The following is a 27,924-nucleotide window of genomic DNA, read 5'->3' as shown; positions in this document are numbered from 1 at the left end:
AATGTTTTAATACTTGAGGCATACGTCACACTTGACTGATTTATTTACAAGTAAGATGATAATTGTAAAAAAAAAAACAAGATGCAAATAAGAGATAAAAGTAAAAAAAGGAAGATTTATTTATACTTAAGGGAGTTCTCCCTTTCCAACCATCTATATTACAATTTATTATAGGAAATATGTACAAAGGATTCATTTAAAATCGGCATAAAATGACAGTTAGTATTTATAAATATTTTTACTTTGTATATATACATTTCACATATAAAAAAATGAAATACAAAATAAAAATGACTTAGTAAAGGGCAGAAAGCATGTCCAATAGTAAGTCTGACCTGAATTTATACAATATAGTGTGATTAATATGTATGTATGGAAGAAAGTCTTTTAAATATGATTTATTACGTAATAGGATAAAAGTACATGTTAAGGATATTTCTCCCCATATCATCTCTCCAGCAGAAGGAAGACTTGAGACTTGACGCACGGCACCACTGCAAAAATAAGTAATTTAAAATAAGACAATGTTTAAATTGTTTCTACCCAAGTTGATGGTTATCTTCCGCCAATATATATATATTGTAAAAAAAACACCTGTAGTTTTATCCACATTTATTTTATTTGACCGGGTTTCGTCATTACTGACATCATCTGACTGGATGTCGTTAACGATGAACCCGGTCACTGGTAGAAAAAAAAATAAAAGATATATTTTTCATGTCTTTTGTTTCTCAATATAAGATATCGCCAGAAATTTTCATATTTATTTATGAAATTGATTATTTTTACAAATATATTTTGCATTGAATGCAATCAACATAAACTCGACATATTCTGCAATGAGTTAGCTAAATATATTGACCTCGAAATACTAAACACGCCGTATGACGTATTCATATGCGTAGCGCAAGTAGGAATAATTTGATATATCACAAACGTTCCTACGGTTGCGGGTATACTTTTTTACACCTGAACGTATGGTATATGGTTTGTTGCGTTCGGGCAATAATATAGCTAATGTATCACATACATTCGTATAGGCAGGGCAGTTAATACAAACACAGCTATAATACATTTCAAAAAAAGCTCAGAAATAATCAAATATAAAACGGTGTAAAAAGATTTTTAATATATTTTTAGATTACTGTTTTTATTTAATTACAAAAATTTGAAATAGGGGTTGTTTCAAATGACTTTTTGCATGAAAATCAGGTACTTTTTAGTAATGATAGAAAGGGAAGAAGACTCACATATGGCTGGGGCTGGGCGGCGACTAGCTGGCGTGGGCGTTTTGTGGCGCAGGCCCATCCGCCTGCCACTTGAACTTGGTGTCCATGAGCCACTGCTGCCCCGCACTGCCCGTGCACGGCCGCAGGACCGGTATGGCAGGTTGCTCCGGCTCCGCCCGCTGCAGACATGCCCCCGTGTTTGTATGTTTTATGGTTTTGCTCTGGAAAAATATAAACTTATAAAAAAAATAATAAGACAAGAGGTAACAGACCCCCAGGAAGACCACCTAAACGATGGAGAGATAGCTGGTCTTCCACCTCCCAGGAGCGGACCGGAGAATGACAGGACATAGTCCTAAATAAAGAGGAAGACCTCGTTAATTACGAATGGAAAAGACCAACACTAAAAATATTTCAAATTAAAACATGGGAAAAAATATACTTCTACTTTTTTTCACATACAAAATGATGTGCGGTGATGTTAAAAAAATCCTGTATTGAAAAAAACAGATGTTCTATATTAATTTGTAAACAAAAAACACAAGCCACTTCCGAAACATTATTTTGTTTATAATAAAAACTGATTTGAAAAAAAAGCTAATATGAAATATTTTCTGGATTTTAGCACTTTCATTTTCAAATTCACAAGCCTTCAACCCTTTGCACTCGAGACTTTACAGCTTACTTTTTAAACTTTTTTTACAACAGGAACACACCCAAATATTAGCAAAATTGAGCAACTGGCGGGACAGAATTGTACCTGCGTTAGTACGTATCCCAACCTTTTATTATTCAAACAACATAACGGTACATAGTGGCAACGTATAGTGGCCAACCGATTTACTTGGGAATTTACCATGTCAACCATATTGTCTCCATTCGAGTGTAAATGGTTAAACTATTTTTGTTCGAGTAAGGTTGGTTGAAAATAAGGTAATTGATTTTAGTTACCTGCGAATCGTACACCCATGCCTGGTTACCGGCCATCCCGTGGCACCGCACCAGGCGGACTGGCCCACGAGGATGCGCCGAATCCAAGCAGTTGTCATCGGACATGATCTGCTGCCGCTTAGTGTAGGCAAACACTTGGTTCCCGCCCAGCTCGTGGCAGAACGCCATTCCCAGGTTCTCTCCTGACTTGTGCCCCATCGTGTCCAGGCAGTACTGGGTCTCGGAGTTCCGGATCTGAGAATGAAGAAAATTGATCAATACCATTTCTATTAATTTACTCAAAAATTCGTCCAGCTTTACCTATATTACAAACAATCTTCTTCTCAATAATTCGCCATAAAATTATTTCAAAACTTTTGTAACATTTTTAATATTTTACAAAAATCCTATTGGCATTCAATATGTCAAATAGTTGAGGAAGTTAGTTTAGTTCATTGATCAGGTGATGATGTAAAGAATACATTTTCATTGCCACGTGGCTACTGCAACACGTGTCAAGAGGTAATCAAGTATCTGGAATGACTAAAGTCAGCTCTAATGCATTCAGAGATTAAGTCTTATTATTTATACATATAAAAGCTCTCAATGACTTTTGTTAATATTTTCGGGCATTTTTGTTTAACATACATGTTTCACATTGATTTAAATATCCAATTTTTTAATTGGGTTTAAGAAAAAAAATGTTTAGGAAGCGCTATCATCTTCATTAGCGAAATACAATATTGTAAAATTAGTATGTAGAGCCTTTATGCTTTTCAAAAAATTAAATCGATACTTACATCTCCCAAATAGTAATAATCCAGGGGCATTTGACTTTCTGGATAAACATTCTCCAAGTACCAACGGAAGCTTTTACATTTGAGATTCTTTCTCAGTTCCTGTCTTTCAGTTATATTTCCTAGCGGTACCAATCGAGCCCCTATTTAAAAAGAAATATTAATATGAAATTTACACACTTTAAGGTCTCTACAAATATTACAAACAATTCAAAATACATCATTTAAAAGTTGAAAAGTTTTAATATATTGGAATACAAAATTCAGTAGAAAAAATTTATATGAAAGGGGATGAAATTTTAATGCGTTCTTTAAAATTATAAGCAAAAATATTTTAGGTGCATGATTCTTCTACCCAGTTAGTCTAAACTAAAACCATCAAAGTATGCAAAAAATATTAAAGGTGATATTATGCGATCCGCACAATATCTTACAAAGGTCGCAAATACTCGATATTAATCATGAACACCATACAATCAACACCTAGTAATAAATTATTTAATAAGTAGCTTACTATTTTTCCACATTATAATCATAAATAGTATTAGTTATCTACGTGAAATGCTATTAGACCAGCAGTATCTATTTTTTAGGTGACAAAACTACTTCTTACCAAAATTAATTAAAGAAATTCATATATGTAACTAACAATTTTTAACAAAAAAAAAGATTAATGTAATAAAGTTGACGATTAGCTGTCTATTGTTTTCAATATCAACTACGTATATTGAATATTAATAATTACAATGATTTAAGTGAATTAATATTTAGACAATTCTAAAAAAAATAATTAAATCATAGAAAAAAGGAAAAATGTTTTTGGTTACTAAAAGGTGTACTAGCTGTTTTAAAAATAAATGAATAAATTATTGGAAAAAAATTCAATATGTTAGTATAACATGGAGCTGTTAATACAATTTAAATACTTCACATGAATATTATGATGTATTATTACATGTTATATATAATAATGGTGTGATTAAATTGGTAGTTTTTATTGATACATTGTTAAAATGATAGATAAAATTAGCTCGACATTCATATTTTGATTGGCACAAAAAACAAAATAACATCAGAAAACAAAATAACTTTTAGAATCACTAAATGTAAAAATCTGCCCGCTGTCAGACATTTATTATTTAACATATAGATAGAAAGCAGGAGTTAAATAAGGCAACCAGATAATACTTTCTATAACAAAAAGGAAGAAATCAAAACATTTATACTTAGACAATAAATGAATATTGTTATTATACTTCAGTCCAGCAATGAGAAATGATTTATTTATTGAGTTTTAAAAAAATTATATTTTTATAGGTAACAATGATCACATTGAAGATAAATTAAAGTAACTGGAACAAATATAAAATTTAATAAATAAAAACACAAAATTTTTCTCCAATTATTGAGGTAAAGCTTTTTTGATGAAAAAATGAGATAGTTCATGGTGACTTTAGGTAAAAACAGTAACATATCGCTCACTCCTTTCAAGAACGTCATAAATAAAAAATCGTAAATTTTCAGTTGTGCATGTTTTCAAAATGCCCAGAAAATGTACTATATCCCAGCAAAAGAGGCATATTTTAAACTTAATATTTAACCGCTACAGGGCAGTGTTGTTTTTGCATTTTAAGGAAAAAGGTATTGTTTAATAATTTTTTTAAATCAACTAAATATTTTTCAAATGGAGAAAAAACCATCAGGTTTTACGTAAAAAGATCTGTTGCACAGTAAAAAGTTCAATAAGTGGCTTGATATTTATTTTTGATACATTGTATTATATTTTTAATCTTTAAAAACGTTCTCCTGAAAAATCAAGTTTTTTTTATTTATGACGTTCTTGAAAGGAGTGAGGGATATATGAATTTAAAATATCCCAGCTTCGACTAAATCAGGTTGTACCTTTATATATTTTACAGCTATATTTTAGACATATTTGTACCCTCAATCAAAATATAAATGAAGTGTATAGCCAGGTGCAATAACAAAACGGCAGTTTTTTTTTAAATCGCATTTTTACATTAAAATCTCTGATTAAAAAGTAAAAAATTCAATGGAAATAAACAATAAAAATGCGCATTTGGATTATTGCAGCTGACATATGAATCCGTTAGAATATTAGTGAAAAAACCTGGGTTTATGCTGTAGTAGAAATTCTTCCACGAGTCAAGCCAGACTTCAGCGAGGCGTGCATTGTTGTGATTCACAATACGGCTCGTGCCCCCGGGGAAGGAATAGGGGGTGGACTTTCTGAAAACGTGTCCCACGTGCGAGCACGGCACGATCTCCAGAATACCCCCGCACATCCACACCTACACCGAGTTAGCATGCCACATGACACAGGTATTCTCACAGCATCTCAATTTCCCCACTAGCTTTCTCCTTTTAATGTACGAGAATAATAACCGCGTGAACCCACCACACACCCGAGGGTATTCCGTATGATTGTTATTTGTAATTTACATAAGAGTCTTACTTAGTCATAATTCAATAAACATAGCTGAAAAGCAATGTTGGTGTAAACAACAAGCTTCACCAAATTTATTTTGTATATTAAAAGCATTTTAACTTTGAGGTATGGTAATATAACACTCTACTTATCATTCATCGTTCACTTTGTGTAATACCACTTAAAAACACTACTTTATGACTAAGTCACGAAGTAGTATTTTTAAGTGGTATCATACAAAGTGAACAATGAATGATAAGAAGTGTTATTTCACCTAATTAGTTTATTGTGTAAATTATCCACATTAAGTGGTTTATATTAACTTATTATTTACTAATTATTACTGCAGCAAAAATGCTTTCCAGCATTGATATAATATAAACACATTTCCTTTGTCCATGCAGATTAATATTTTTTAAATAGAAAAATGACCTTGGTGGATGGTGTGTATGTGGTTATCATCCTCATACCTTCATTTGGGGTTAATATCATGGAGTTTGTTAGTGTCGCTAGATATAATCAACACTATTAGTGAGTGAAATGAATTTTACCCTAAAATAGAAGTTAAAATATAATCAATTAATTTTAATAATACAAGTAGCTGGCAAATATATGTTACCACTTGAGATGCAGATGCGTTAAGAGCTGATTAAAAAAAAGGAAAAATATTTTAAGTTTATGAACTGTCATGTCCATTTAAAAAGTTTATATGTACTTGATGTTGTATATTTTGTTCAATTTTTAAAATAAATATGAAAATAAATTCATCCGAAAACGGCAGACTATTTCAAGCGGAGTGAAAAATCAGCAATGAAAATAATAAACACCCGTAGTTAAGAGGATGACTTTTGAAATATCTTCCGGAATTAATATGAGTAATAAAAGTACATAGAGTCTTATATTATCAGTTATCTATCCCAAGTTTCGATGTTACTGTTTTAATGTCACTGTTTTGGAAGTGAGTAATCATCAATATATCTTTATGATTAGAGTTAAAATGTTTTATCAAGCCGATATAAAAATATATTGATGTTATAAAGGATTAATTATAAGTATAGGGTTTACCTGCAAACACAATAAAATTAGGAATGAAGTGTTATGTGGATGATTACGAAAAGTTAGCCAAACAAGGTGCACATGTATAAGATAACGCAAATGAATACTGGTACTCCACTGCAGCTAAATAAAGCATTCAGTCACTTGTTTAGTTTCTCCGGATGGTTGTTAAATGTTATTTCTATTATGCCATGAACACCCACTAAGGTTTACACCACAAAATCTCAAATAAATCTATTTTAATCAGTTGATTACAAATGATAATTTTAATGGATGAAATAATATGTTTGGAATGGAGTCAGTAAAAAAAGCAAATAATGGAAGAGCAGAAAAAGATTAATTTAAGTATGTATACTATAAAATGCATAATAATAAATATATTTAGGATAAACAAATACATAATTACTTTTTCATATATGTACTAAGATAGTAATTCTACATTTTGAGCTTTAGAATACATATATATTTATAAAGCACTTAAAAGAAGAAAACATATTTTTATATAGTCAAAGAAAGAGTTTGTTCCAAGTAAACATGCACCATCATTTATTACTTAAAAAGGGAGAAATGTAGTTAAAATATTCATACAGAAAGTAGAGAAAGCAAAGAAATAAAAAAAAAACACATCAATAAATAAAAGACAAAAAAAGTAGGCCAGAAAATAGAAATTGAACATACTGTGTATATTGTAAATTATCATGAATTAAAAAAAAAAAGATATCAACTCGATAATAAAACATTCCAAACTGACATTGTAAAAAAATGAATATTTATTAAAAAATGATATTGAAAACAAAAATGACTAACAAAAGGCATGAAGGAAATGAAATACCATTAAATAATTTTAAACTGTTTGTTAATCATAGAAACTTCTTCGGAGAAGTTCCAACATGTTAGTAAATTGAATTCGGTATTGTTAGGATGGTAGTGTTTAGTTTGGCTATATCCCACACAGTGCTATTGGCCAACCTGGGTTCATGGCGTAATAGAAATCCCTCCATTCGTCCATCCAAACTTCGGCCACGCGGGCGGCGTTGTGCAGGACGATGCGGCTCACGCCGCCGGGGAACGTGTACGGAGACTTGTCCCTAAACACGTGGCCCACGTGCGAGCACGGGATAATTTCCAGAATACCACCGCACTGCCAAACCTATTGCCATCAACATGTCACAGTTACCACAAATAACCTATTATCTCTCAGAAGTAATATCAGATTTGACACAATTCACATATTAAGGAATATATTACATTCTCTTTGCATTTATACAAATCTGAAAAATCTTTTCACTAGCAAAATTTGCTTATTTAAAAATGGTATTTTAGTAAGTTCGTGACATATTGTAATATTATGATGCATGTTTTCAGTAAGGTGGTACCAATGCTGTTGAAACAAGTGTTAAAAAATCCACTTCATCATCCATTTGGAACAGAGACTGCAAACTCTGCAGCAAATGTACAGTACATAGCCTACAGATCGCAAGTCAACCAGTAGATGAGACTAGTGGTTTAATTGGTGTAACTTAGTGTATTGGCTAGAATTTAAATTAATAGAATTTAATCCTCAATATTTCTGATTTTAATTTCCAGAAAAGGAGTCTTGATTGTTTTTTGATTTTTTAAAACTTTTTTTGATAAAAAAAAAACCTGATAATACCATAATATGAAAATAGTTGTCTTTAATGCCACCGCTTGTTCCCATTTCACTCACCCCGTTGGAAAATTCTTTAAAGTCAGAATCTTTCAAAACATAACTTGTTAATGTATTTTATATACATAATTCTGTAAAACATTACACTAGAATGGCATTATAATTCAGATTATGCAAATGTACACCAAAGTAGATCAAAGTGCCTTTACTAACAACAACGTAAAAAATTTAGATTAACAAATGTGATAACATTGTTCAAAATAAATAAAAAATATATATAAAATTAATGAAATCAATAAGATTAAACTACCAAGAGTGAGTCGTTTCACAATTATTATATTTGTGAAAGCCAGCCAAGAATGGAAGGAAAAATTAAATGAATTTTTCTACAACATTTGTAACAAGTCTATTTATACTCATTAACAAAAGAAATTAGGATATGCGCAACAAGTTCCTAATTGAGCGCAATATTGTTTTGAATAAGCTATTTAAAACAAATGACAATAAAAAAAATAGGGTTTAATAATTTGGTTGCATATACAGTTTGTATATGATGACTGACTCAACTATGTCATTATATATAAAATTAGTAAAAAATTATACTAAAATATGATTTCAACAACCCTAGTCAAAACCTATAAGTCAAAAGTGTGATTGAGAGCTAAATTGACACGACGTTTCAATTCTCCCTACAAGTAAAGCATTTTTGTTTTAATATAATAAATTTATTTACACCTATGATATTTTTCCAGCGGCTTAAATTCATTATTTTAAAAATCTTGACAAAATTCAAAACACTAGAATTTTTGCTTGTTGTAAGGTTTGTTTTTGGAAAGAAATGATGTATGATAAAATAAAGCCAATGCGAAAGTGTTACCCTAAAGCTCATCTCCAGATTTTCTCCTCCCCAGATGTCCATGCCTTGGTCATATGATCCGATCTTGTAGAAGAAATCTCTGTCTATGGCAAACAGGCCGCCGGCCATCGTAGGGGAGCGCAGCGGGGCCGTGCGGTCTCCCTTCCGCCGGGCCATCTCACGATCCGGCACTCGGTACCTGATTGTGTCATATTTTAGTGCATCCTAGTAATGAGGCCACAGGGTGTAGCAATATACAATGGAACTTCTCATAACGAGCACCTCTCAGAAAAAAAAATCAGAAAAAATGCCCCCTTAACGAGCGATGATTCGCATAACAAGTTACATAGAAAGGGCAAGTCCTTTTTTCACGTCATTCACTTGATTGCCGGGACTTTCGCGCCGGGATTCGAAGTGGATAAAAACAATATTGAAGAGCTTTATTTCAATTCAATTTCTCTTTCAATTTATTTATTTACAGCTAATATATACATTACAAACTAAAAAATTTAAAGCGCATAAATTAAAATCCATTAAAATCGAAGATATGCAAGAACTATTGCTAAAGTGTAGAAGAATACCGCTTCGGAAAACTCCTTCAGACACATGGAACAGATCAATATACAATAAGATATTGTTCAACATAGCGGTAGCTCTTCCTACAGGCATAACTATCGGCAGGTTGGTCCTGTGTATAGGAATGTGAGAAAGAACATAGTCAAGAGCTGACCACCAAAGAGCTTATGCAGTTGCATCGTGTTTCACAGCAATAAATTATGGAGGTGAGCTTGTTGATTGAGGAGGAGGAAGTAGCAAACCAACAATCTTGTAACTCAATAAGAGAAATGCTGAAAGAATGAATAATTGCAGACTCCGATAACTAACTCGAGTAAAAGATTACCATCTGAAGTTTAATTTCCAGTTGAATCCACCCCATGTCATATCTGATGCGGTAATGTACTCAAATGACTCATCGGATATGACATCAATAATAGGACACACGACTGTTGTGCGATCTTCCACTATACGAGCCAGTAATGGTTCCAGCCATCCCTCTAAAATAAACAATTCAAAACACATTCAGTAAGATGATTTTAGATATTAAAAATATTTATAAAGGTTACAAATTCATTCAACTAGTATTTACATTTTTTCTTTAAAAATGCTGATGTTATTTTGTTTCCTACAAATACACAGAAATATGGCACAATAGGTTCATTGCGTAAACTAAATTCATTCATTATAACTGAAATGATATTATTCAGCATTTTTTTCAATAATGATTCTATTATGTTACGTTATCAAAAAATTATTAAGTTTTAAAATACATTCAGTAAAAGAAGTTCATTAATATGTACAAAATTCTCAGAATCCTTCCGATTCTTGATGAATGAGCCTAAATTAATGTAAATGGAAAACATTAAGCAATTCATAGATGAAAAAATATTACATATTTATCATCTGTATCATTGTGTATTCTAATCTGGGTTATGATGTATTTTTACCTGTGCATTCGCAATGAGCATCTAAAAATGTGATAACGTCTCCAGTAACATGTTTGGCTCCAAGTAAACGAGCTCGAATAAGTCCAGAACGAACCTCCGTTCTGTACACATAGGTGGGAACAGGAAGGGTGTTGACATAATCTTCCAGCTGTCTACCTAAATGGTCTGTGATGGAGAAAATGACAATTAACAAAATTATCTTTAAAATATGTATGGATAAACCGCTTTCTACTTTCCGATAAACTCACCCTTTTCACTAGAATCGTCAACTAAAATGATTTCCTTAAGCAAAGGTCTCGGCGATCGGTTTATGACACTCCAGACTGTTCTCAGCAGAGTAGTCCACGCCTCATTATGGAAAACTATCACTATACTAGTAGTAGGTAAAAGCTTGGGATAGCTCTTACTTTTACACCTATGAGATAAAAAAATACACAAATTAATATATTAAAAAAAAACTTGTAAAGTATATTGACATAATAAAGTGAAAAAAAACACATTTTCTGTGGACCTTGTCTTATGGACTTGTAATGAAGATATCTTTACAAAAAATTTAACTCAATCATTTTTTTTTTTTTAAATTATCGGCACAACAAATATTAGCATGGATGCTTCTCAACATTAAAAGGCTAAAATAAAATGTTTGAAATTATTTTCAGCTTACCCATCCATTCTAACATCTACGAGGGATCTATTCAGAGAGATCATGTCACTAGCCATTAAATTGAACTGGTTTTCCTTAAACTTTTCTTTCATAAGGGCTTCTTTTTCAGGAGGTATTTTTACGGCTTTCCCTATAAATAGACACAACAATGAAGAAATTTTACACTTCATCTTTATAGTATACAATATGAAAAGTAATTAAGTTTAATTAAATTAATTTTTTCTTAACACCATTTTCTTAATTTATGAGTATCTAGTTTTCAGTATCTAGTTTTTTTCAGCTATTTTAGCGTTTTGATAAGTTTTATATGTATATTAAAGTACTGTTTTTGTTTAAAAATACTAAAGTGTAATAAAACAAAGCAAAATACTTCATATGCAAAACTGTGCATATGCCTTTTCAATTTGTTTTTAAAAATAAATATTATAGTGTTACTATCTTATAAATAATATTAAAAAAAATATATACTTCTAATTTGCAAATATAATAAAAATATCACGGGGAAATTCTATTGAACATTGAGGTTATTTTACACTTATTTACTCGGCAATATATCACCATTACCTCAACTCGAGTCATTCAGTTTTTTAAGCAGAGGTGTTGATGATATGGTACTAATAAGTGCGTACCGCTGTATGGAACTCCATATTAATTATTCGAGTGAGTATACAAAAAAATATAGGATTTGAGGCGATGGTGATACATTGCCAAGGCAAAAAGTGTATGGTAACTTTTAGTCTGAACGTAACTAAATTCACACCAGTCACTTTGCAGATATAATAATTGTATAAACATACAATAAGATAAGCTATTTTAATATAACAAAAGATTTGGAGACACTAGGAGTAAAGTTGCATGAAACATAGCACATTTGTTGAAGCAGTCAGCGATATTCCCAATTAACATAATACATATTGTGGTGAGGAACTGTATGTAGATCATGAATATGTAATGGGTCATTAATTTAGCATTGATTTTACCACTGTATGTATTTAAATACAGATAATCACCTAAGAGAATAAGCATTATCCATATCACTAACTGAAATCTTCAACTAGTTAAGTGTGTCACTACAATCCATGTTGCATGATGAGAAGCTAAATTAGTGTTGCATGGAAAAATTGCATCTCAATATTAAAAAAGAAACTTTTTTCATGATATGTAATTATTGTCTGATCATAAAAATATATCAAACTACTGAGTTATGGATGTATTTTATAATCATGTGAATCGGTTGTAAGCCATATGCTTTACATCAGATTCACATAAAAAAATAACCAGAAAAAAACAAGGGACATACTAATCAATACTAGCTAGCCAGTATCGGAATGTATGTGAATTTGCAACAATAAAATATAACACTATACATATTAAGAAATTTCATAATATCTTTTATAATGATGAACAGTTGAAAGAACATTATAATAATGCATGTATGTTTACTTTACAGAAGAGCCCACCTGTTACTATGAATAACACCATTTCCCATACACACACAACAAATAAGAAAATGATTTATGGAACTTATATAAATACTAAAAAATAAGTTATCAAGTTTTCAACATTTGAGACGAGTGAAAATAAAGGATACTACAATAGTTTTTTGACATACTGGTAGGAGAATAAATATTTACACGGTGCAATCCCAAAATATTACTATTTATAAATACTAGACTAATAAAAGTAAGGTATACTTTGTGTTTATTTATTGATTTGGCGTTTGATTTGTAGAACTCCATTATAATTTTTGTATTAATTTTAAATCAAACACAGATTTTTGAGTCTACTAAGTTGTATTTTATTAACAAAAAACACATAAAAAATTAATATTCTGACAATTATTTGGCCTTGTTAGGGCATTATCAAACGAATGTCTTCGTTCATTCGTCTGATAGTGCCCTAACAAGGCGAAACAATTGTCACAATATTAATTTTTTATGTGTTTTTGTTAATAAAATACAACTCAGTAGACTCAAAAAAACTGTGTTTGATTTAAAATTAATACATAAATATACTTTGTCATTAAAAGTAGTTATCTTAGTTTCTAACATTCTCACTTTAGAGAAATTCTACGCTTACTTTTTAGTCATAATAAAAAGAAATAAAAACCCATTTCTCCCGCGGAGCCGGCGTGCTCGGTGACTACGGGTGCCGGATCCCACCTCTTCAGTCGGGAGGGAGGATAGAATCCCATATGATAAATGGCTCCCTCTTCACTGTGTTCATTATACTTCTTGCCGTGTTCCAGTGAATCCCGTTTCCCATTACTGTTGTACTTGTGGTCATCTCCGGACTTCAAGTGACTAGCCTGGACCTGGAAAGCGAATTCCAACAAGAAAACTTAATCTCTTCACAAATAAAAACAACAAAAATCATTGCTGATGGAATAAAAAAAATAACACTGATAAGTTTTTTTTGTTGTTGTTCATAACAATCAAAATTTTAAAATCCACAATCGTTTTTTATTTATTTATAAGAAATGAAATGGGAATTAAGCTAAGGATTAGGCTACTAAGCTAAGGATCTGTTTATCAGTTGCAACAACTGCAGAAACGTACACCCGCAACGTACATCCTTTTGAGTTCTCAAAAAACCTGACAATGTTTGCCGTCAGACCAGATTGAAGTGAATCGCTGTCGATGGAGCCCGAACCATTGCACGCTTAGAAAGCATGAATGTATCCACAAGGAGCAATTGCAAAGAACTAATTGTTGGTAAACAAAGTGGACATGCACCTTTACTTTTTTTTTAAATTTTTAAACACTTTAAAACTAAATTGATAAATGAGAACCCTCCTTGGAGGTGTTGAAGTAATTATTTTTGACAACACTCAGATCAAGTGTGACTCATATTTATAGAAGTGTATAAACATTAGCTTTTGAAATCCATCTTGCAACAGACAATTAATAGTTAAGCAACAAGAGTCGAAATGTGAAAACCACACGTGTACCATGGGAAACAGCCAATTTAAAAATTCAATTGATTAAAAATGACATTACTTAATGTAGGCAGGTAAAATCATCATAGATACATAAGGAGAAAACAAAACTTATTTTCTGAATCAACAGTTAGCTTAAATTTATGGAGTATTGTATTAGATATTATGAGCCGTTCTTATTATGTCTTATTGTCGACAATGTAATTGGAGCATATTAAATACTGCTTGCATATTTCTACAATAGGTATACCAACATCTATCATATTCATACTTACATAAACCCCAACCTATATTTTTAAGCAGTTGAAACTCGCAGAATAATGATTTTATATTTCCCATTATTTAGCCAATTTTAAGAAATAACAGAAACACTGAAAAATGCTGTTGCCTTACTTCGCTAACTTCCCAAACTTTTTCTCATCCACTCCAAAATAGGTCAGGGGGAACATATTAATCAAACCTCGAATATATATGCAACAGATTTATTCCAAAAGCTAAGAATTTTTTTTTGAGAAGGTTTGATGGTTACAAAGCCGTCAAATGGATTCAACAAGTTAGCCATTATTTGCAAAATATGAATAGCAACAAAGATGCAACTACGTATATCAAATAGAAAATTATAAATATGATATTTAATCTGGAAATATATATATAAACTTACCATGGCATCATATTCCCCCGGCTTCTTCCCACAATCCCAGGAGCCGAGACAGTCTGCATAGAACATCAGGAGAACTACATCTATCATCAGCCACACTAGAGATGTGAGGAGGATGATGCGGCACGTATGGATTCTGATTTTACTTCGAAACATGGTTATTTCGTAAGCGGTAAGGTCGACACTGTTCTACTACTAACTGTCATGAAAAACTTGTATCAATTACAACACTACTAGCAAACCAGAAACTAAGTAATTCGTAAACTATATCCGATACAATGTTACCGCAACGAAGTCATCTTAATTGTAAAGACTACGCGGATTTAAAAAAAAAACTGAAGTCCACCTAAAACAAGATTCTGAGTGAGAAAAATAATAAACAGTGGTTAATTAATCTGGATACACACAAGCTTAAAATTTTAAATGAATTATCGCGGTACTTTTATAATCGATTTTATGATGCTAAATAAGTGAATTCAAATTCAGAATAAGATATTTATGATCATAATACAGGTTTAATGGGCCAGGTAGGACCAGTATTCAGCGTCACTCTGAACTAAACTCTGAATTAAACTGAAGCACACTAAACGAAAATATTATTTGATACTATGCAAACTGTATAAATGCATAATAGCGATTCAGAAATAAAATTTGCATTCACCTGTATTAATTTATAACACGTCGAACGAACGCACCTCCCGCAAAAGCAGCCATCGAAGCAAAATTCATACGTCAAACGGGTATGTTGGAAAACTTTCTCATTTGTTACTAGTGCTTCACTCTTTGTGCTTATTACAAATCACATACTCTATCTTTGTCTGACAACTCATCGTGAAGGCCAAGAAAAAGCTACTAGTAGCTAAATGTTGCTGACCGCTAATAAATTTGTTGACGTGTAGGTACTTTATCAATTAATAAAAAAGGCAGAGTACAATCAGGAAATTTTGCTCGTTTCTGCTTGAACCAGTGCTATTATTTTTTGTTTTAAAAAGAGAAATATTTTTGTTTTTATTATTTACAAAAATAATTCATACTATTCTTGTGAGCCTGAGCGGCTCATTATTAGAAATAGGTATTAAATTGTAGTAGAGTGGGTTCGAACCGAGAAACTTTAACTTGAGAGTCACAAACCACAGGACCACAATCCGACACTAATTATAGTTATGTAAATACATTTGTATATATATATATATATATATATATATATATATATATATATATATATATATATATATATATATATGTATATATATATATATATATATATATATTTATATATATATATATATATTTATATATATATATATATATATATATATATATATATATATATATATAATATATATATATATATATATATATATATATATATATATTATATATATATATATATATATATATATATATATATATATATATATATATATATATATATATATATATATATATATATATATATATATATATAAATATATATAAATATTTATATATATATATATATATATAAATATATATATAAATATAAATACATTTATATATATATATATATATATATATATATATATATATATATATATATATATATATATATATTTATATATATATATGTATATATATATATATATATATATATATATATATATATATATATATATATAAATATATATATATATATATTTATATATATATGTATATATATATATATATATATATATATATATATAAATATTTATATATATATATATATATATATATATATATATAAATATTTATATATATATATATATAAATATATATATATATATATATATATATATATATATATATATATATATATATATATATATATATATATATATATATATATATATATATATATATATATATATATATATATATATATATATATATATATATATATATATATATATATATATATATATATATATATATATATATATATATATATATATATATATATATATATATATATATATATATATATATATATATATAAATATATATGTATATATATATTTATATATATATATATATATATATATATATATATATATATATATATATATATATATATATATATATAAATGTGTGTGTGTGTGTGTAGAGAGAGAAAGAGAGCAAACACAAATAAGGTTATACCAAACCTACCGTGAAAATATTTCTCACTTTCAATGTTTCACCTACCATTGCAAGGGTCATCAACAGCTAATTTGAGTATTCATTGGAAAATGTCAACCTGTTTTTATTTAAAATTCTTGGTCATTGAATATGCACGTATATATTCACGGTCAAAATCATATTCATGTTATATGGGTTAGTCACAGTCGCACATGATTTTGGAATAAAAGCTACATAGTACCTGTAGTTGAAAGTCCTGCGAGTGTTTTTGCCTAGGATTTTCACTCATGAATTACATGAAATTATAGTAACTTTAAACATAAAGAGTAAATCCACTCACAAGTAGGCAAGTAGGCATAGGCTATAAAACTTATAAAGTTGAAGCCTGAGTAGGGACATGATAAACGGTGTTGCATAAGCCGTAGCTAGATTTCAGAGTCACTTGGACGTTAGGTAATTAAAAAAAAAAGTTGAAAGTCCCTGTAATGGCAGACGAACGTCATTGGAGGAAATACAACACGTTAAGTTAGTCCAAAAAATATGTTTTTATAGTGTTTTTGTTAACATTAACGGAATTATTATGAGTACGGAGTTTCTTCTATCTACAATCTATAAATTATATGATTCACTCGACATTAAGTGATAAATTGAACGAACTCCATTTTAAAATGAAGCACACTAATTCCACGAAAACACGAAGCTCAATTGAGAACATAAATGTATGTCGATACTAATTGCAGAGGTAGTAGTGCGAGAATCTCTTTTTCTTTCTTATATAAATACAGTGCCACAAACTTATCTGAATAACTAAAACTAAAAGAACATCATAAAATTTTTTGAATTTTGGATTGCCAAATCACTTTTTATTTTTATTTATAAAAATGTGATATCGGTGGCTAGGTAGCTACTAGAGATCAATTAATAAATTAATGATACTGAACGCAGACCGATATTAAATGATTAATTTCTATGTGCATTTACAGTTTGTCTATGGTTAGTCAGCTGTAGGACCACTTGTCAACATTAAACATTGTGACGTTTCGTGGATTTGTCAGTTAGTCAGTCGGTCCGTAGTTTTGAAGAACGCTAATGAATATTCGGTATGACTATTGTATTAGGTTTATTTTTATGTTTTATGTAAAATACTATCATTCGGATTCGATTGAATACAAATATATTAGTATCGAGTGGATATAATATTTAAAAATATATATCTAGAAATATTTATGTTTATTAAAAAAAATCTAGTCTACATGAATCTTAAACGATTTGTGAACATTTTGTTAAGTTTTTTCAGTTGATGGATTATAATGATTTCGCTTTCTTCATTTTGAAGATAAAATAAAATTGTGACTCTCGTGTTTGACTATTTATAGTTTTGAGGTAGCGCTGTTATTTTTATACCGGTTAACACTCGATAATCGTGGAAAGTACATTAGTTTTTGTTCTGTTAGTGTTTTTAATACAAAGTGAATGAGTGTAAAGATTTTTTAAAAATATGCATAGATTGAAAAGCCACAATAATTACAAAATGCCTCAAGATAACGAAAAGAAATGTGATTCGGATTCTTCGGATACTGACAGAGAGCATTTATTAATTAGTAACATGAAAGGTCGCGATCTTCAAGAGGGTGAAAACTGGTGGATCGTGGCGGTTCAAATGTTTATCCCATTTTTGTTGGCGGGATTCGGGATGGTGGCTGCAAGTTTACTCTTGGACAGAGTGCAACATTGGCCCGTATTTATACAGGTGTCGGAGGTTTATATTCTCGTTCCCGCTCTGTTGGGGCTGAAGGGGAATTTGGAGATGACCTTGGCGTCGCGTCTGTCCACACACGCTCACATGGGCCACTTGGATACCAGCATGGCGCCTCTCGTCATAGGGAACCTGTGTTTGATTCAGTGCCAAGGAGTTCTCGTTGGATTCCTCGCGGCCATGGCTGCTGTGGTGATGGGTTGGGTGCCCGAAGGAGAATTCGACGTTCACCACGCCATGCTCCTGTGCGCTTCGAGCGTGCTCACCGCCTCGCTGGCCAGCTTCGTTCTCGGCTGCATTATGATACTAGTCATAATTTTGTCTAAGAAGATGAATATCAATCCCGATAACGTTGCCACCCCGATCGCTGCGAGTTTGGGAGATTTGACAACTCTCGCCTGGATCGCATCGTTACTGTACAGGTCGTTGGGAAATAACATCGTGTTGCCGGGTATGATTATTGTGGCCGGAGCTATCATCGTTCCGGTATGCGGGTACGCAGCATCTAAGAATACCTTTACCAAGCAGGTTCTGGAGGAAGGATGGTCTCCCGTGATATCCGCTATGGTAATCAGCAGCGTGGGAGGTCTGATCCTGGACTACACGGTTTCCAGTTATAAGGGCATTGCGGTGTTTCAGCTGGTAATCAACGGAGTCGGGGGGAATATGGCTGCCGTGCATGCCTCCCGCCTGTCCACGTGTCTTCACACGGGAGGAGTGGTGGGTCCTGTTCTGGGCAAAACCTCCAAGTTACTTCTGTTGATGGTCGTGCCCGGACACTTAATATTTACATACACCATCAGTTACCTGCAAGCGGGACACACTTCTTTGACTCCCATCTTCATTGTGGTTTACATGTGCGCAGCTATCACTCAAGTACTGTTGTTACTCACTATAGGCCACTATTTGGTTATCTGGATGTGGAAGTGGGGAATAGATCCCGATAATTCTGCTATTCCTTACCTCACAGCTCTCGGAGACCTTCTAGGAACTGCATTTTTAGGTTTGGCATTTCAACTTTTGTATGTTATCGGAGATAAAGACAGTGATCTTGGAGATTAATAAACACTTCATTCAAATCAGTTTATGTGTCAATTGTTTTTAAATTGCAATATAAAATTAAGAATATAAAAAAAAGCCCCTGTGGTGTGTCAATGTGATTACTTTGAAGCATTTAAGTAATATTTCTTTGAAAAAAACCTTTTTCATTGTGTTGAGACCATTGTTAAAATGTAATTTAAAAATAAAGAAAAAACTATTTACTTAAAAAAAATATTGAATTTGATAATACTTATCCAAATATAGCATAAGTATGCAAAAATTACAAAAGTAAATATTTATAATGTGATTTGTTTTAAAATATTGCCAGTTTATTTACTTAAAACCAAAAACTTTTGTTCCTAGTCTATTGCGAAGTGTGTTGAATTTTGAAAATTCATATTTTTCTCTTGCGGAGTACAGAATACATTAAAGTGATTTGTGCCTTATAGATTTGTAATGGTATTTCTTAGGCAAATGTCAGCCTGTACTAATATTTTTAACTTTGGCCATATTTTTGGTAAATTACGGTGCCGTACTGATTCATATAGTCAAAAGAGTACTTTTAGGTTATTTGTAAAAATTAACAATAAAAATACTGAGGTAGCAAATCTAGGTCTTAAAATGATAGGATGCCATATCCAATTATTTTTTCTTATTAGGAGTTCAAAACCTAAAATTGGCACCTGGGCGGTGGACATGGTTTCCTTGTATTATCAGGTCTCCTTTTCGAGAAGCATAATTATTTATAACCATTTCCACTCTCAAGCCACAACTTATTTATAATACTACTATGTAATTTAATTAAAAAATATATGGAAGTTTTTAAAATGTTCTTCTAAAATTTATGTTACTAAATAAAATAAGTACCTATCATAACATATTTTACATTTTATCAGAAAATGTAATTGTTTTCATAGGAAGTGGCTGCCAGCCAAAATGGATAAATTTTAAAATGTTTTGCGAATTAATAATATGAAATGTGTACTGCATGTATATAAAAAAATGTATATACATAAAATTAATAATCACCTTTGGTTTTGTAAGAAGCAAACATATATTTATCATGTTTTATAAACTATACAAATTTTATGTCTTTTTAAATTGTTTAAAAGCAATATATAAGATTATTATACTTAAAAATCTATATAAGTAGGTATTTTATATTGTAATTGTTGTAAAATACAAATGTTATTTTTTTTGTATTTTATCGCTTGTTTGTCGAATCGTTGAAAAAAAATCGTAGAAAAAAATGTAAAAGTTTTAAAATTAATTTTGACTATTTAAAACAAATATGTCGATATTTTATTCCCCACTGTGTATATTTTTGTCCTTCTCTGTGTAGTGGTTAACGCGTTTAGCTTTCGTACTGGAGGTTTTTTTTAAAAGGATTACATCCATATTATAACTTTCAAAATATCTTTCTTTTAGATCACTATATACTTATGTATCTTATTATAACTTAATTGTAATTTTGACTGGTTTTAAAATACTAATAATAACGATAATGTTACTTTACTTAGTAAATACCAGTATTTCTTAAAATCTACTGTGACACGTGTTTCGATGCATCCCGCATCATTTTCTAAATGTAAAAGTAAAACTTAAATTAAAAATGGATAGATTTTACCACTAAGTGACTGCCGAATTAGTTACTGGGATTAATTATTTACAATAATTATCATATTCTAGCTGCATAGGAAAATCTTTTAGAATAATATATAAAGAGCATGTAAGTTGTCTAATAATAATTTTTCCTAAATTGGTTATTAATTAATATTGAGGAAGATGCTGTACGGCTTGAAACTGGACAGTATTAACTTAGATACATACATTTATAGAGTGACTTTAAAGAAAGTTGTTTTTTTAGTTAAATCATAGTAGTGCTTCAAATACTAATTATATGGTTGGATTATTTCTCCATTCATCAATAAGAACTCGGGCAATAATTATTGATTTATAAGGTTGCACCTGTTGATTTGCCAAGGTGTCCAGTTTCAAAAGTATATAATTAGGACTTATATGATATGTATCTATTGTGAACACGTTACATGTATATATCACTGGTTAAATGCCAAAGGACCACAACGCAAAAAAAATAATTAAACTCTATTCCAAAAATGGTATCTATATTGTCAACATTTTCATATTCGAAAAAGACACCCATGATTCTAAACAAAATGGATATTTCTAACGCTAGAATCATAGATACCATTTTTGGAATAAAGAGATAATTTTTTTTTGCGTTGTGGCCCTTTGGCATTTAACCAGCGATATAATTTAAACATGTAATTTTACAATTTTTACACAGATAATAGTAGTTAAACTTCATTATATAATAATTTTCATAATTGTGAATGCGATAGTGTATCTACGTAATATACACTGTATCTCGTCATAAACAAATAAAGGACAGCGACCTCTAGGTTAATTATATCAAAATAACATGTTCTATTCGTAATATCTGAACTTTGAACATTTGTTAAACATACAGGTTTACTAATATAGTAGGTACCTTTTATTAATGATATTGGGTATTTCCTGAGATAACATTCGTAATGAAAAGTTCACAAAGGTATATTTTATTTTTTAATAAATCATTAATGAACTTATTTTTTCTAAATGTATTTGTTTTGAATAATGTCTCGGTTCTATTATAAATCAGTAACAATTGCAACCAACACCAAACATTATTGCTCAAGTACCATGTAGTTTATTTGGGAGTGGAAAAAATATTAATATTGTCTTTTGTTTTGGTGCTGTATGTTGTAATCAGAGGTTCACCATTACATTTGGTAGTGGTGAACTGTATGTATACCAGCAAATGTATTATTTTATTGCTCATGTATTTTTTTTCCTCTCTCATTTATAATATGCATAAATTTTTTATGTGAAAGTACTTACTTATTAAAGTATTTGCTTACTCTAAAATTATTAGTAATAATTTTTATTGTATATACTTTTAGTATGATATCTTTCCTGATCTGAATGATTGTTTTCTCAGTTAATTGAATAATTTTTATTAATATTGATCTACTTACTACATATGTAAATAATGTCATCTTAGTTAAGGGGAAATTCACTCAGTACAAAAAGATAGTTTTAAGATTCTAATGCATTGGAAATTTCGGAATTTTTTTACTTTTATTTCTTGATTATTATATACTTAGTATTTCATACTTTCCTCCCCCACATACAGACAAGCCTCTGGAATGGAGGCTTTGGTGGTTATTATATGAAAATATGATCTTCAGTTCAGAAGACTGTATATACTCAACAAAATGCCATTTCTGCATTAATTTATTTGTGAACTATACATACACAATTGGCATTGTTGCCATAAAAAAAAAATATATATTTGGTTTGTGCTCTGAGTATTGGACAACATATGAGCGCTATTATATGTATATATATATATATATATATATATATATATATATATATATATATATATATATATATATATATATATATATATATATATATATATATATATAAGGGTCCGCCATCTAAAGTTTTTTTTTTCAACTAGTGCTTATTTCGTGAATGGTAACACTTAGCTCATGTCTGATTTGACAGATAATTAGTTTTATCCTTCCGCTGAGCGAATATGGTTATGTGTATACGCTTGAACAACGCTGGGAAATATTGCGACATTACTTTGAAAATCATGGTAATGTTGCAGAATGTGTGCGAAAATTGCGTACGGTTTTTGGAAGAAGAGAAGCACCGTCAGCTCCGTATGTTCGTTATCTTGTGAAAAAAGTGAAAGAAACTGGCATCCTCATCGATAAACCAAAGCGTGAAAAGCCAAAAACAGTGCTTACACCCGAGAATATCGATGTTGTGGCAGAAAGTGTGCGTGAAGCGCCATCAACATCAATTCACCGTCGTTCTCAACAATTTGAACGGATTTTTGTTCACAAAAATTGAAGAGGAGGATATTGGCAACATTTGGTTTCAACAGGACGGCGCTACGTGCCACACAGCCGAAGCTACACTCGATGTTTTGCGCCCTTTTTTCAAAAAAAAAAAGTTATTTGGCGGACCCTATATATATATATATATATATATATATATATATATATATATATATATGTATATATGTATATATATATATATATATATATATATATATATATATATATATATATATATATATATATATATATATATATATATATATATCTATGTATATATGTATATATGTATATATGTATATATGTATATATGTATATATGTATATATGTATATATGTATATATGTATATATGTATATATGTATATATGTATATATGTATATATGTATATATGTATATATATATATATATATATATATATATATATATATATATATATATATATATATATATATATATATATATATATATATATATATATATATATATATATATATATATATATATATATATATATATATATGTATATATAAATAAATTTATATTAAAAAAACGCAGTAATACAATGCGTTATATTAAATAAAACAAGCTTTAATGAATGACAGGGTTAAATACAATTTCTGGATAATATTTTTGGGTGCCAGGTTGGATTGTAAATTTTTAATATAAGATATTTTTTATTGTTGTTTGTAACTAATAATTAATGTCTAAATATATATAAAAATTCTGGAGATGCAATAGATATTCATATTCTCTTCTAATCTCTCCACTTAATTTTTTCTGTTTACTCAATTCATAAATTTTGGTGGAATGTGTTTTGTTCAGTAAGTAGGTCTTGATGTACTTATTAGTGGATTTTTTAATGAATTTTAAAAATTATTGCAATTTTTATTTTTTCACATTTTCTGAAAACAGTTAAGAATCTCTATATGCTGTTTGAAAATCATATTTTTGAAAGCTTTGATAACATTTGAAGCTAGTAAATTCGGAAGTGATGCTCATGGTTCCTCTCGATCTATCCTAATAAAAAAAAAATGGAATTGGGTGACTTACCTTCAAATTATTTAAAATCCTCAAATGCATATTGTTTTGATTTGAATACAAATTGTCCCTATAGAAACGTATGGAACAGTGAGATTATTGATATTTTAATCATTATATTTTCTTAGTTAGATCAGAATGCAATTATTCCCTCTAATGTTTATTTAATGTCACCCTGGACTGGTATCTGAAGCCCATGACCGATCTCCTTGCCTTCACGTAGGTATCGATGAAGATAACACTGTACTATTGTGTGCGGGTGAGAGTTAGAAGGAGGAGGCTGAGTTTGTCTGTTATTTTGCCAAAAAGTGTGATTATTGCTACTTAGTCATTCACTATCCATTCAGATCTCTACAATTTTATACATTATTGTCATTCCATAAATTATCACGTCCGTTTAAAAAAATTATTGATAAAGAAAAAAGAAAAGTAAGAATGGAAAATAATTTTTACTGATCTCTATTGCAAAATTATTTCACGAATATATTATTATTGTAGTTATTTATTTATTACTTGTAAATAAATAATGTTTTTTTTTAACATGATGTTATAATTTTATTGAAATGTACTTATTATTTGGAAAGAATACTTTCATTTTTACATGTTTTGATTTGTTTGGTCCATTTTGATTTGTAGATAATATTTTAAATATTTATACTGACGGCATTGTTTGTTTGTACGATGGTGCTATTTTCATCTATAAAAATTAAATTTGAGATATTATGATAAAAATAAAATATTTGGTATACTTCCATTGTTTTTTATTTTTTTCACTTATTGTTTTATTATAATGAATTCCATTAAAAAATATAAGCAAAAAATATCAACTTAATAACAATATCTAAAGGCTTTTTTCTTAAAATAAAAAAAATGTTACATATTTGCTATGTAATTCCATATGCCTATTAATCAAATTCAGATGAACAATTGTGTATGTAAATATACAAATAGTAATGTTATCATTGTATACAAAAAATAGCTTAAGCTTTGAAATTTTATACCCACCTGAACAAACTTACATGTATATTCACAGCAAAAATCAATTTTATTGTCAACGTGTTACAGTAAAAAAAACCATGGGAATATTCTTAATTTTACTACCAATTCAAACAATTTTTTTTTTTTCACCAAATATTTCCTACTTATTGAATATGTTCACAATTCAATCAACATAATAGATTTATCCAAAGGAGTTGAGATGCCAAAATAAAGTTAACAAAGTATATTACATTATGTTACATGGTATGTTATAATGATTAAAGAAAACACTTCGTTTTTTACCACTTGAGTTTTATTATAGAATACATGTTTCAGAAGTTAAACTTCCATCATTCAGGTCTGTATAATGGACTTGAATGATGGAAGTTTAACTTCTGAAACATGTAGTCTATAATGAAACTCAAGTGGTAAAAAACGAAGTGTTTTCTTTAATCATTTTAACATGTCTTACCACAAAGTTAATGCCGAAACAATAAATAAAATACGGTATGTTATATTCCAAAAAATGTTTTTATAACCACTAAATAATAATTAAAATTTCAACGGCATAAAAATAATATATCATGAAAAATTACATATTTTTTCATGAATATCCTGGAACTCCTCGACTGGAGAATTTTAATTTCTCAACTAACATTATTATGAAAATTATTTTTGTATAAATACATACTGGCCTGTGTTTTATGAAATTTAAGTGTACAATAAGAGAGATCTTAAGAGAGAAAATTGATTGTACGATGGCATTTCACTAATCTGGCATTCCAAGTCAAATTGGTTGAATGTATGTATGTATTTCAAAATGGAAAATGAAAACAAACTCTACATATTTGTTTCATTTATGATATAATGTGCTTTTTAATTTAAAATCAAATGTCATTGTCATCATTTAAGATAGTGACAGATTATTGTAGCCTGGATATGCAACGCCGAGCCATTACTGCTATACTCTTCCTGCCTACTGTTGGTCCTCCGTTCTCTTTCCTATAGAGCAGCAATATCCTTCATCCGCGTTTCTTTATTTTGTCATCTGTACCCTGAATACATTCCTCTCCTAGATCTTTGGATCAGAAGTGCTTATCACCTTGCCTTCATGCAATGTCCATTAGGGGCAGATAGAGGTCAGACTTTGGATTTGGTAGTAAATTATTTTGTGCCATATGCTTTATTCAGAACAGTTTTTCCCACTTATCATATATTATTTTCAGTTAGAATTTCATTTCAGTCAGTCATTTCGGTCAGACCTAGGATTTGGTAGTAGATTTTCAAGTAAGTTCGATTATTCATTCCTTTTCTTATGTTTTTTTATTTAGTAATAAATTGCAACCTCTGAGGAGATGATTAAAGAAAACACTTGTTTTTTACCACTTGAGTTTTATTATGGACTACATGTTTTAGAAGTTAAACTTCCATCATTCAGGTCTGTATAATAACTAAAATATAAAATATAAAATTGTTCTATAAATAAGGAGAGGGGAAAGTAAAGGGAAAGGGTTAGTCAAGGGGCGGATTTTGAAAACAAAGGAAAAATGGAAAGCAACGGTGAAGAATTTTGAAACAATATATTATTTAATAAATTATGATTAGAATTTAGGTTTCTTTGGATTTCTAAATTTTTAAGATAATTCATAATTTGGGCTTTATATGGAACAAGGTGTAATAATTTTAATTTATGAGATATTTTATGACATTTTTATGATTTATCTGAGGATAATAATTTTATTTTATGAAATATTTTATGAGATATTTTAATTTATTTGAGGAGATACTGGACGTGTGGGCCCATGATCAGTGCCATCGGGCAAACAACGTTACCCACATGCTTATCACCTTGCCTTCATGCAATGTCCATTAGGTGCAGATAGAGTTCAGACTTAGGATTTGGTAGTAAATTATTTTGTGCCATATGCTTTATTCAGAACAGTTTTTCCCACTTATCATATATTATTTTCAGTTACAATTTCATTTTATCATACTGGAACAAGTTTAAAAGGCTTATTTGAGTTGTAACAAGAGAGAAAGCTATGAGTTCTGTTTTTTATTAATTGCCCTACTAATACGAGTGTACGCGTTCATCACTTAAATGTAATAAACCGTATCTTGTTCGTTCAGGTACAAAAAAGTATGTATGTATTACTTTAACCACAGAATAGCTCGTAGTATGTCAAATTATTCCTACTCGTCTTACGCATATGAATGCGTAATATGGTGCGTTTAGTATTTCAAGATCAATATCGCTGGCTACCTCCTTTGCAGAATATGTCGAGATTATGTTCATTGATCTATTACATTTAAGATATATTTG

At 29.9% G+C, this 27,924-nt stretch overlaps 2 protein-coding genes across 3 annotated transcripts; one reads left to right on the top strand and one right to left on the bottom strand.

Moving 5' to 3' along the window:
* Positions 1-90: 90 nt before the first annotated feature.
* Positions 91-15,468, bottom strand: Pgant5 (polypeptide N-acetylgalactosaminyltransferase 5). Of its 2 annotated transcripts, none has more exons than XM_088268502.1 (13): positions 15,392-15,468; positions 14,734-15,076; positions 13,244-13,448; positions 11,135-11,264; positions 10,719-10,885; positions 10,471-10,635; positions 9,867-10,020; positions 8,987-9,164; positions 7,431-7,611; positions 2,960-3,099; positions 2,181-2,414; positions 1,251-1,450; positions 91-494 (listed from the first exon to the last, which is right to left on the bottom strand). In XM_088268502.1, the coding sequence occupies exons 2-12, from the start codon at positions 14,884-14,886 to the stop codon at positions 1,274-1,276; spliced, it is 1,884 nt and encodes a 627-aa protein (XP_088124628.1). In that variant the 5' UTR covers positions 14,887-15,076; positions 15,392-15,468; the 3' UTR covers positions 91-494; positions 1,251-1,273. The 2 variants fall into 2 exon arrangements, with proteins under 2 accessions (XP_088124628.1, XP_088124629.1); XM_088268503.1 differs by lacking the exon at positions 7,431-7,611 and adding an exon at positions 5,088-5,268.
* A 2,403-nt stretch (positions 15,469-17,871) lies between these two features.
* LOC148304203 (solute carrier family 41 member 1-like) lies at positions 17,872-23,074 on the top strand. The gene has a single exon (XM_088268675.1). It carries the CDS (start codon positions 18,368-18,370, stop codon positions 19,685-19,687), a length of 1,320 nt encoding a protein of 439 aa, XP_088124801.1. The 5' UTR covers positions 17,872-18,367; the 3' UTR covers positions 19,688-23,074.
* Positions 23,075-27,924: the final 4,850 nt, after the last annotated feature.

The sequence above is a fragment of the Brachycentrus maculatus genome, unplaced genomic scaffold (genome assembly GCF_059751285.1).
Source record: "Brachycentrus maculatus isolate JH-2025_06_01 unplaced genomic scaffold, ASM5975128v1 h1tg000326l, whole genome shotgun sequence".
NCBI lineage: Eukaryota > Metazoa > Arthropoda > Insecta > Trichoptera > Brachycentridae > Brachycentrus > Brachycentrus maculatus.
Note: the sequence above shows the minus strand (reverse complement) of the source record. Positions and strands in the feature narration are given on the sequence as shown.